At 37.5% G+C, this 12,387-nt stretch overlaps 1 protein-coding gene across 1 annotated transcript in view; it reads right to left on the bottom strand.

Annotated features, from left to right (window-relative positions):
- Positions 1-2,874: 2,874 nt before the first annotated feature.
- The window catches only part of BTBD18 (BTB domain containing 18), a 53,843-nt gene continuing 44,330 nt past the window's right edge, over positions 2,875-12,387 (bottom strand). The window contains exon 2 of the mRNA XM_044085624.1: positions 2,875-6,788. Coding sequence (XP_043941559.1) covers positions 3,070-6,788 — 3,719 coding nt within the window. The 3' untranslated portion in view covers positions 2,875-3,069. The remainder of the gene's footprint in view (positions 6,789-12,387) is intronic.

The following is a 12,387-nucleotide window of genomic DNA, read 5'->3' as shown; positions in this document are numbered from 1 at the left end:
AATGCCCTCGGGCAGATAGCCTAGTATGAACCTATGAACCTATAAAAAAATAATTAAATAGAACAGTAACTACAACAAACTTGTTGACAGAGGGAGGAAGGTGCCATTAAAAAAAAAAAAGAAAAAGAAAAAGATTTCTAGGCTTACAAAAATTCCATTTGAAGAAAAGGAGAAGAAATAAAACTACCCAATAGCTCGAGATTTAGCAATCTTCTGTCTTACCACAAAGGTGGCAAACGAGATCTGTCAAGATAGGGACAAGTGTGGTGTATTATAGGAAGAGGGAGGAGCTCGAGATTGGGATCCAAAGTCTAGTAAATGTGGCCAATCCAGATCCGAGGATCAGATCCAAGACCCATAGGTGAGGAAGAATGAAAAGGACAACATCAGATCATCATTTTAGCAGCAGAAACTACACCCTTATTGTCTTTCTGTTTCTTCTTCCTAGGGACATCTGTGGATGAAGACTGAGAAAGGGAAATTATATCATCTTGAGTAAGAAGTCTCTTTCCTCACACTGGACACTGGAACAGCTGAAGAGGACTTGTTAGACCCCAATTTGTAATTACTAGCAATGCTACAACATAGGGAGTTGAGAAAACCAATAAGTGGTCTAAAGGACCAGCAGTAGCCAATGTAGTTTCCTGCCATTGGCTGATGTGCTGAATGAACTTGTATTATAGGCAAAAGCTTGTGTGTTGACTTTTTTTTTTGGCAGGGGGTACACTGGAGGAAGTAACAGCAATACCAGGAAAAGTATCAAACATACTTCTCAACTGTCCAGATTTTTGCAGAATGTCTGGATTTTTTGTCTCATGCTTTTGGTCTGTTCATCATAAAAAATTTGGTTTCCTGGTAAATCGGTGACAAGCCATTGAGAACTCGAGTCAGAAAATGACGACAGACATTTGAATTTAAGACTTAATACCCTTCGGAAAATTCATGCTAATGCAAAACCTGTTATTCGAGCAATGCTTCAAGTTTGTAATAGCAAGATTTAAAAAATGTTCCTATTTTGCCCCCACCTCCCACTGTTTATGGATTTTTCCAGATTTCCTGTTCAAAGAGTTTGACAGGTGTGTAGATGAGGAAGATGCCCGATTGCTTGTAAGTGCTTCTGGGAAGAGTCAGTTGGAAGGAAAGGTCAGACAAGTATTCACAAGCAGCATACTTTTGTCTTTTAAAAGAAGCAGACAATTTAGGTAATGACTTAGGGACGTGAAAAATCCTAGACACTCCCTACATTAGTTTATGGCTCTCATTTAATTGCTTGAGTACTTGTGTAGCAGAAGGTCCGTATCTAACTTCTCCCTCTAAGGAAGAGTTCAGGATTCCTGGCCAAGTCATTTGAAAACTTCTGGCTATGTACACAGACAATCTTCAAGGCTGTGACAGAATCAGAAGCCCTAAAAACTGTACCAGCACAATCATACACACTTTACGTTACATACAGATAATTTAATAAAAATTATTAAAAATGTGAAGAAAAGTAACTTATGACATAGGCAATCATGCATTTATAAAGATGCAAACAAACCATACTGAATCTGTTACAAAACATTGTACATCACATATAATCTTCTGTATAGTAATTACTGTCAATCCAAAATTACACAGATCACTCGATCCTTGCCTTCCCTTAAACCTCATTCCTCCTCCAAAACATTAGTCTGCATACATTGCTCCCACAATTCCCACTTTTGTTTTAATGTACTTTGCTCCTACCCTTTTCTAAAGGTTCCACTTTCAGTTCTTTTATCTCTGTTACTATGTTCACTACTTCAAATACGGTTGGTTTAGTCTTTGATTTCCATTTTCTAGTAATTGTGTTTTTTGGGTCAACTGAATTAAACTTAGCAAGGCCTTACTATGTTTGGTAATTCAGATCCTGTATCCCAGCTCAAAAAAATAATTTCCTTAGTAACATCAATTTTCTCACCCTGTATTTCTGACACAGTAGTCTGTTGGGAATTTCTAAGGTATGTTTAGATACCTGAGACACATTAGCCACAATCCGATTAAACTAAGTACTCCCTTCAAAATTCCAAAGTAAAATCACAAGCAGTACGCTAATTTCCTGTCAGATCCAAGTCTCTTTCACAGAAAGTGCACTTACAGAAAACAAGAAAAGATGTTATGAAGGGTATTCAAGCACCAAACAAATACATTTCAAGCCCTGAAATGCACTTCATACTGCCTAAACATAACACCTTCAAGCAAAACGTCTCAAGCAGTGAAATAATGAAGACAAGTAGTCACGAAGTTTACACAAGCACCGAAGCACTCAAGTAGTGTTTTAAGAACATCAAAAAAATCCCTAAGCTTTAAATCCTTAAACTTCAGTTAAAATGTCTTAAAAGTGGTACATTTTGTCATAAAAAACAAAACGTAGCTACCCAGTATTCAATAAGCCTTGTTCTAAAAATAGCAGTTTCTGACAAGAAACTTCTGATATTAATAAAAATAGACAATATTCTTTATAAAACATAAAATACATAAAAAATATTTAAAAGTATTTTCAGTGTGGAAAGGCTCACCATGAGAGCTTATCTGTTAGAAATGAAGCCTGTAATAAATTCTTGGTTCATCTGAAGTGTCTTAAGTGTTTATTCCTTGAGGCATCAAGAAAGTTCTGAAGATTTTCAGTCACTCTGGCTGTTTATATAGCTTCTTCCAAAATGGTTTCAGCACATAAACAGCCAAAGCGACAGTGCAGGAGGTGATAAAAGCATCTGAAAGCTGGCCAGTTGCTATATCCTTGGCATGATACAACCCATGAGCTACTGCAACAGAGAGAATCACAGGTGATTGCACGGCTGTCATGTATGCCATTCTACAGCCAATAATGTTTTAGATCAGCATGTAGTTCTGAACTTTTTTTTAACAGCACTTTTTATTTTTTTTCCACTCACATGAAAAAAAATACACACTAACATGTAAATAATTGTTCAAAATACAGTATTTCTAATTGGCCAATAAACATATTTAAATTTTTTTCAATATGGTGTTAGTGCTAGTAGACATTTCAATGTTCTTTCCAAATATACCTTCATGAATTCATGTTATATATCAGTCAACTACAATAAACTCTGTTTCAGACTCTGAAGAAGGATCAGGCCACACAGGAATGTACTCTATCTCAGCTTCACAGCCTCCAAGGATGTCAACTTCATCTGAATCAGAGGAATTAACAGAAGACCCAGAAATATCCAGATTGCAACAAGTAGTCACAAGAGGCAGACTACTGTTCATAAACTCAGTCACATGTAAGGAAGCGGTCATATTTCTTAGATCTTTACTGCTGCCAGCAATGGATTTTATTACATTTTCCTTGTCTGTGATACAAGTTTGTACAGCATTACCAAGATTTGCATTAGTAAAGTCAGCAAAAATGTTTATTCCTTGATTGGCTTTGCCACGTAAATAAGACTTTACTTTCCCTTCTCCTGCTCTGGCTTCAGAAGCTTTGTTGAAAACAGCTTTGTGGTTCAAAACATCTGCCAATGAAGTGCTTCCAAGTTCAGCTATTGCTCTCGTGCCAGGCACTTGCTCACTTTTTTCTTTCCAGCAACTACCACACAAATGTGGAAGACATGAAGTTTGTGTGTTAAAGTTTGCTACCGTGGCAGCAAGCTGTTTTAGTGACTCAACTTCCACGCAATCTAGAACACATGATTTAGTAGCATTCATCTGATTATGTGGCAAATTCTGCATCACAGGATATGCAGTTAACATACACTGATCTCCCTTAGGAATGGGAACAGGGTCTACACTTGGAACAGATAAAGTCTCAAGGTAATTCTCACTGCCTAGGGTGGCAGTAGTTTGTACTTGCCTGGGAGATCTCCCGTCAATTTTAACAGTACTACATACTGATTTACATGGTAGCCCTTCTCTTTTCAGTAAGGATCCTGCTGGACTTGTAACAGTACTGCTATTCGGCTTTCCTTCTCTTGGCTGACAAACCATCACATGTGAATGGGAATTATTACAAAGACAAGACGACACTTCTGATTGTTTTGCCTCATCCGCAATTAACAATTTGGCTTTTTTTCCACTGTTTTGTGTTAAATCTATGTGCTCTTGGAACTGCAGCTCAGAACAGAGACCAGCAGTTTCCTGCTCTACATCAGCATTGCTCTTTTTATTCTTGACTTGACAGGAAAGAATTCCTTCTCCAACTGACTCAGCCTGACAAAGGAGTTCATTGGCTTTAATAAAGAATTGTGTTTCTTTTAAAGTCAACCGAGCTCCAAGATTCCCACAGCCAGTTTTAGAAGGCATTTCAGAATATGGAGACAACTGAAAATTTGTATCAGATACCCTACTCTGATCAAGGATATCCATAAATGACTTTTTCATAACATCATCTTCCACCTGTATGTCTGTGTTACAAAGAAAATGCTCTACAGGGAGACTGTCAAAAGCTTTGTTTTTAGAGTGGCCTCTGTAAGATTCACTCTCTTTGTGGTGGTTAAGTGCAGCAGGTAAGGAATCTGTTGCTTTGTTTATACAACTAGGAACCCACAGACTGTTCTCTTCTCCTGTGATAGTAGTGTGAACCTGTGAAGACTCACAAAGTTCCACAGCTATATCTTTTTTGTCTGGCTTCTTTGCAATTACTCCTTCACCTCTTGTCTGTGTGTCTTGAGATCCAAAGGTATGAGTCACAAACTGATTAAGGTCTTCTGGTTTAATGTGGCTGCCAGCTGCTGTAGACAAGCTATTTTCACCTGTCGTATCAAGGGGCTTGTCTATGACATCAAGAAGTTTGTCAATCTCTTCCATTATAGTGTCTGTTGAATTACTTTCTATTGAGGATTCATCCAAGTCGTCAACATTTCCAGTCACCAGTGGTGCATTTGTGTTCAGTACATCTGCAACATTATCCTGCCACACATCCACACAGCATACTGTGGAACAGCTGTCAGAACTTGTCTGTTTCTGGGTGACAACAGAATGTGGAAGCGTTTCTGTATCACTGGTGGCAGAATGTGGATTATTCGCGGCAGTATGATCTTCTGTTTTACTGGTGAAAGAGGAATGTTGGCAAGTTTTATTTGCTTCCTTACAATTATTTATCAGATTATCTACTTCCTTAATGCATTCTGACAATTTGTCTACAGACTGACTAGAACTATCTGTACACTCATTGACTGTCATTATAGGATCTTCTGGGCAGCATACAGTGTATTCTTTAAGTGAAATCTCTGTACTGCTGCCAAATGGAGGTGTAAATATTTCTGCGGTCTCAACAGTAAAAGGCTCTCCTCCTGCCACACTCTCCTCTTTGGGGGTATTTTCTGTAGTATGTAAAGAACTGCAGACTTTAGTGCTATTCAATACACCTAAAATACCTTCACACATAACAGTCTGAAGATGATCTAGTGAAACATGATCACACTCAGCATACTGCTCGACTTTTAACTTTTTCGGGTATATCTCGGTTTCCTCACTGTTTCTGTCATTTCTGAGAGAGCACACAGGTTGTGTTATTTCATTATACAAAGTAGTACCTTTAAAGATTTTTGGCATAGGAAATGAGATACTTCTGTTAATGTACTCATTTGACTCGCAGCTTGTGTAATGTTTGGATGATGAAGGAAGTCTCTCCTCTTGCCAATCAGTTCTCAATGTTGTCCGCCAACGTCTTCCACGGGTGAGTGTCCTGTTGTCTACAGCATTCTCACTACTGCTAAGTCTTTCACTGAACACATTATCTTTAAATGATTTAAGACAAAATCGGCTAATCTTAATCTTTCGTGGTTCTCGAGTATCACATTGTGTATCATTGTTGGCAGCATGAGTCTTATCTTTGACAGTTTCCTCCTTTATTTTGTCAGGTTTTGATTGATGGTCCATTAATGTGGCATTTTTTGAGGGATTTCCAGTAACATTGCTGATAAGATTCCCTTCAGGGCTCCTTCCTTCATCTGTGACAGATGCAGATAGTGAAGAAATTATATCTGTGTGTGTTTCTAAATGTCTGGGTATGCTGCATTCTAAAATGGAAATACACTTTTCTTCTGGAGAACTACACACTGAGGATGCTGGTAGGGAGAAAAGACAGTCAGTATTAGGCAGGCTATATTTCACTGCAACAGGAACTTGTGATTCTGAATGTTTTGGCAATGGTGACTTGGGCAACAACAAGTTCATACTTTTGGCAGGATCTGAACTTTCAGACCCAGATTGCACTGCACTCAGGTCTGTAACACTGCCTTGGTCACTGACCACAATTTCCATGGCAGTTGAGAGAGAAACATTTTCAACCAACTTTTCTTCTTTCCCCTCAGCAGTCACTTTGCAAACCAAGGTTTCTTGCTCAGTGCTGTTGCTTCTTCCTATGCACATACGTTCTTCATCATGTTTCAAATTGCTAGCTTGACTTAGCTCAGTATGCCTTTTGAGTAACCCGGTTGTGTTTTCAAGGGAAGGATGCAAGAAGTGAGCAGATATGCTGCTCCCACATGCTGCTCTGAAGCAGTCTCTATTGATACGCTTGCCAAGATGTACCTTTGTTAGCTTGGTCCCATCCAGCTCGACTGCCTCAAGTTCCTCTATCTGGAAATATTTTGCAGCATTCAGAAGCTCCACAACCTCCTCCCTGAAGACTACTACCTCAGAAGTATAAATAAATTCCAAAAGCATCTTCAGAGTTTTTAGCTTTATGCCCTGGAGTTCCATTGATATATTTTTTTCAGACTGAGAGTGCAGGGTGGAGAACTGAGACTGGAAGTAAGGACTGACAGCTGACAGAATACACTGATGGGCTGGAACTCCTGTACCTGTGGAAAATATATAATAAAAATTAAAGTAACAAGTGCTTAGGTCCACATGTTTAACAGAAAACAATGACCAGGTGTGCTCTGCAATAGAAGAAAAAGTAAAAGTTTAACAATGGAGAAACCCTGCTACTCCATCATAATGCACACAATAAAATGCATTTTTGTGACTTACATACAGTTAACAGAATCAGCCACTAATACTAATGAACCATGACAAATTATAAAAGAGCTTTAAAAATATAACTAAATGATTTGCTTTAATACTAGTTATGCAATATAAAAGTGTTCACTGCTGGATGGACAGAATAACTGGTCAATTAAATGGATTTTTTTAGAAATTTAAAATTCACAGCTATAAAACAGAAGCCTTTGTACATAAACACCCACAATACCCACAGATCAGGGAAGATCTACAACAGGTTTGGGCACAGTAGAGTACTTTCTCATCTTGTTCTACACACAACTTTGCAATCACATACAGTCACACCCTCCTTTGCATATCCTGCACACCTAAAAATAAAGGACACTCAATGCCACAGACTCCAAAGTCTTTTCTCAGACTGAATCAGGAAACCTTCATGTACTGAAATAAACTCTTCATAATGACTTTCTGTTACTAACTGATAAACTGTTTCAAATTCTCAAAGATGTTGACACATTTGCTTTAGACTCATCTCTTTAAGGGTCAACAGATAAAGTATTCAAATACTGATACCCTCTCATCTTTTAGGGACTCGTATTTGGTTCTTCAACTGGGGCAAGTAGTTTATCAAAAAGGACTGGGATAAGGAAGACAAATTTATGTAAATATACATACTAAGTGACCATCAGGATAGTCCTGCTAATATAGACTCAGCTCACAGAACACAGATGTAAATTACAGTGTGCAGTAAATGTATGCACTGGTAAGTATAATGCCACAGTTTACAGTGTAAATGTCTGCTACAGATGCATACTGAAACAAGCCACCAAAAATCCCAACCCTACACCTTAACGTCCTTTTAACCTATTACAAAGCAAAATGGAAACCGCTTGGTAGCAAGAAATATTGCATTTGTGCAACCACTTGAAGAGCATCTCTTGGGTTACTAACTTTCTGTACTTGCAGCAAAGATCTTTCCTCTTTCATGAGGATGAAAAATGGCCCGTGTATGTCAAAACACTATGGAGACTGGTTATGTCCCAGTTCTAGGCCTCTTGGAAAAACATTAGAAGATGAATAGAATGATTCAAGGGGATCTCCAACTCTACTGTTAGGAGAAATCAAGAATTATTTTGCAAGGAGAGCTGATTTCCAATGGAAAAATAAGTTAGTTCTGTTACACATACTAACTCGTAAGTTCTGAAAGGAGAAATAGATACCACAAAGATGCAGCCTTCCAGGACACAAACATAAAAACTGAAAAAAGGTATGCTTGAAAAAAGTCTGTCATAAAATTCAGTCTTAAGTAGCAAACATAATTCTGATACAGGATAGCATGGATTGGAATTCAGCTAGTGAAAAGGTATCTCAAAAGGATTACTTTCAGACTTCTAAGATGTCTGCACACTGATCAACAGCTTAACTTCTTCCCTTCCAGTGTGAAAAACTGAGACAGTTACTTGCTAGTAAGTACACTGCCTGGATGCCAGCAAGCAAAGAAGAAACTTGGAAAAACCTTAAAAACATCAATGAGAAAAGGTGAACAGAAAACACTGTCTTGGAAGGATTCTGCAGCTGGTCAGTTTAAAGCATTTCAATCTTCAGCTTTGGTTCAAGAGATGACTTCCAGTAATTTAGAGGAAAAATATATCAAATGCACTCTGAGGTGATTAAAATTAATGAAACACTGAAGGAATATATTAACTCAAATAAAACGCTGGAAAAATTAGAAGAAGCTTTAACTAGCTGTTCAGATGAACTGATAAAAGTGCACAAATCACAAGTTGAAATAAAGAGAAGGCTTGTTGAGTATCAGGTTTCTCATGAAGAGTGATTTCAAAAAACAGTAGAGGTAAAATACAGAGCTCTCAAAGCAAATCTGAGATTTTTCCTGCTAGACCAGACAAAATGAAAGGAAGAGACTATTAATTTTATGAATGCAAAAATAAGACATGGGACTGGTGTTCCACAGCAGGATTTGTTAACTGAAATGGCAAAGAGTGTATCCCCCAAACCTGGCCATGAGAAAGCATCCAAGACCGATATTAGTAAAGATATCATCAGAAAGAGTAGATCCTGACAAATCTATGACAGTAAGGCAAAGCATTAAAAATTGAAGCCAGCAGTGTGTTTGTAGAAAATGATTATTCACTCGAGACCAGGCAGTAGAGAAACAAATTTATCCCAGCAATCAGGGAATGTCAACAGACAGGCTTGTGATTCAAGCTGCTGTATCCAGCTGACTTCACAGTATTGTTTTATTGGAGGATCAGATATTTTTGATGCAGAGAAGGCTAAAGAGAAAATATAAAAGTTTATCCAACAAAAAGTGAGCCAGCAAGCAGATGGGGGGGACTCTGTTTCTCATTCATCTGACAGTAAAATCTCAGAGTAATTTTGCCAGTGAAAATATTTCCAATGTTCCAAAGGAAAATGCTTGAGAGAGAGAAAAAATGCAGAAGTTGACTAGAAGAATCAGGAGTACCTTGGACTTGAACCAGAGTCTAGTGTTGAGAAATGGAGATAAGCAGCAAGACCACCAGTAACACTGAAATTAGTGAGTAAATGGGAGACTATAAAGCATCAATCATGTTTGTGAAATATGGCTTTGCAGGAAAATTTTTCTGAAAAAGACTGGAGTTTTGCTGAGTGAAACTTGTAGGACTGTAAAATATATACCCTACTTTATGCCATTAATGTTTAGAAGGGCGCTAAAAGGGTAACCAAGTAAGAATTTTTGTTCTTATCTGCATAAAATTTATACTGGTGTATTTGTATAAAACATTTCATGATATACACCATGTTATATATAGTAAAAAGTTTTGTGTAGTCAGGAGTATTTTAAATGTAGGGGAGTCTTCAGTGACTGCTGTGTGTGTAAGAGAAGAAAGGCTGGACAAAAGCAAATTTAATGTTAATATGCTGTGAACGTGGGCTGCTGGGATGGGGGCAGGGTGTAAGAGCACACTAATTATATGTAGAATTAAGTAAGATATTTTGTTTTTACAAGGGTGAGTTATCTAGATAAATGCAAGTTTTTTTTTTTTATAGATCACAGATCATAGGATCATAGATTAGTACTAGGCTATCTGCCCTTGCGAGACATTTTAAGCCTAGCCAATTATCCCTTGTGAGACTCAAACCCTGCACCTTGTGTTTGTAAGGCAAACACCTTAACCATTAGCCCACCCTCCCTTATAAGCAAGTAGCCTTGAAAAATAAGATAAAATGATGAAAGCCATGAAAAATCCAAAGCTTCTCACATCTGCAAAGATGTTGGCTTGTTTTTTCCATTAGTAAATATTCAGTGAGAGTCAAGACAGCTGTAGCTGAAAACAGTAATATATTCCAAGTGAAATTTACAGAGACTCACTGGTGACTACTTTTACATGGAAACGAGCTGTCTGCAAGTTGTTTGTCTTTTTGGCTTTTCCCAGTTAGGGGTCACCACAGCGGAACTCCGGTCCGCTAATGATTGGCAGTAGATATTTTATGGTGCTAAGTTGCCAGCCCGACGCCCAACCTTCAGTGAAGGCACGCCCATTCACACACGTCTTTCGGAGGCCACTCGACCGCGGGGAGGACATGCAGACTCCACACAGAAGGCACTCCAGACGTGATGTTATATGTGTGGCTATATTAAGAATATTTCTTCCTGGATTATCAAAATCATTTTTGATGTAGAAAAGGCTAAGGAGGAAATACAAAAGTTTGTCCAGCAAAAAGTCAGCCATCAAGCAGAAAGGGACTCTCATTCTTGCGAGCTGTAAGTGCAAACAATTAATCTCGAGTTCTAAGCAGTTGTTGCTGAGGGTAATGCAAAATTTAAAGTTACAATGACAACTGGTTCAGTGAAGAATAAGGTTTAAAATTTTGGGAAGTGAATATGACAACAGCCTCCCAAACAGCCTTAATACTTTGATGCATTTAATAGAACAGTGTACAATTTAGTTTTATTTAAAGATAGGCAGTGCACTTTTCCTTAGGAATAAAAATTAATGTTTTTTTTAAAGTGTACAAGCTGTTCTTTCACATCAGAAATAAGAAAAGAACAGACAGCGATCAGTGCAAGTTGGAACACAGGCTGTAGAATGCTCTTTAGCATGGGTAACCTTAATTTTAGATTAAGTAATGCCTGTGGGGCAGCTGTCAATTTGAGGCAATTGTTTCTATCTGGAGGGTAAAATTTCATTTTTTGAAGCTGTAGATATAGTTGTGTGTTCTAAGTTAATAGGAGATGGGAGGATCTGAAAAAGTATTTTTTTTTTGTTTTGAGTATTTTTATTAAAACAGTCTTGAAAATGTGACATAGTTCAAATGGAGATAAAGAACTGTATAAAAGTTCAGCCTGCTAAACAGTGTGCGCATGTAACACAAAAGCTGGAAATGTACAGACATGCATAATACATGGAAACAATAGCTTTTTATCATAATGGCAACCATATCCATATTATCTGCAATGTAAATGGCCTTACAGGTATAGACGAAAAAGAAACAGTACTGAATTATATTAAGAAATGCAGATTGCAAATATCAATGCTGCAGAAGACAAGTTTGGAAAGAAATCAGCACGTGAATTTGACAAAGGATTTCAGGATGAATATTCAGCAGAATATCAGACAAAGGGAAAAAGAGTATTTATATTAACTGCAATAGTAACAGAACAGTAAGGGGCTACTAGCAAGGAAGGAGAATTATGCCAGAGTTTATTCATATTCCTCCAAAAACTGGTATTATGGAGCTTAAGAAAATTCTGGGAGAAGTAATCACCTTTCAACAGGGAATATTACTTATAGGCAAGGACTGGAAATTGCTTTACAACAGTGACTATTTATCAGAAGGACCTAGAAGGTAAAATTTTATAAAAAGTGTAGCTTTCTGAACACATTTATGAAAATATTTGGTATGGAACATGTGACGTCAGTAGTAGGAACTCTGACAGAGTTTACACATTTCCAAAGGTATGATAACTGGGCTAGACAAGGCAAACTATATTCCATAGGAACATCTGCGTCAAACTGAAATATTAGAGACACATTCAGTAACTATGTCAGGTCATACACCACCAAAAATAATAAAAATGTAGGGTAATGTTGCAAGAATGAGACACTGTCGCTTTCCTACCAACCTGTAAAAGGGAGAGAAAATTAAGGAATGAGTAGTAGAAATTATTCAAGAGTTATTAGGGAAGACAGAATTATTTTCAAAAGCTATAGCTACTGAGTGGGATAAAATGAAAACAGAGTTTAAAACAGCGTAAAAAAAGATATATGGTTAAGCAATACAACTTACTTAGGTTTACAAATGTTAACATATTGGAGAATACAGGGAATCTCAGAGAACAGGAGTAGGCATAAACACAGAGCACTGAAGAGAAAATAAGGGAATATCTGGATAATATGCATGAGTTTAGAAAGACTGCTGTTAAGCAACTATTTTTGGTAATAAACCCCATAG

Source organism: Protopterus annectens, chromosome 1.part1 (genome assembly GCF_019279795.1).
Source record: "Protopterus annectens isolate FY-2018-M chromosome 1.part1, PAN1.0, whole genome shotgun sequence".
NCBI lineage: Eukaryota > Metazoa > Chordata > Ceratodontiformes > Protopteridae > Protopterus > Protopterus annectens.
This window is presented reverse-complemented; position numbering and strand designations above follow the sequence as displayed.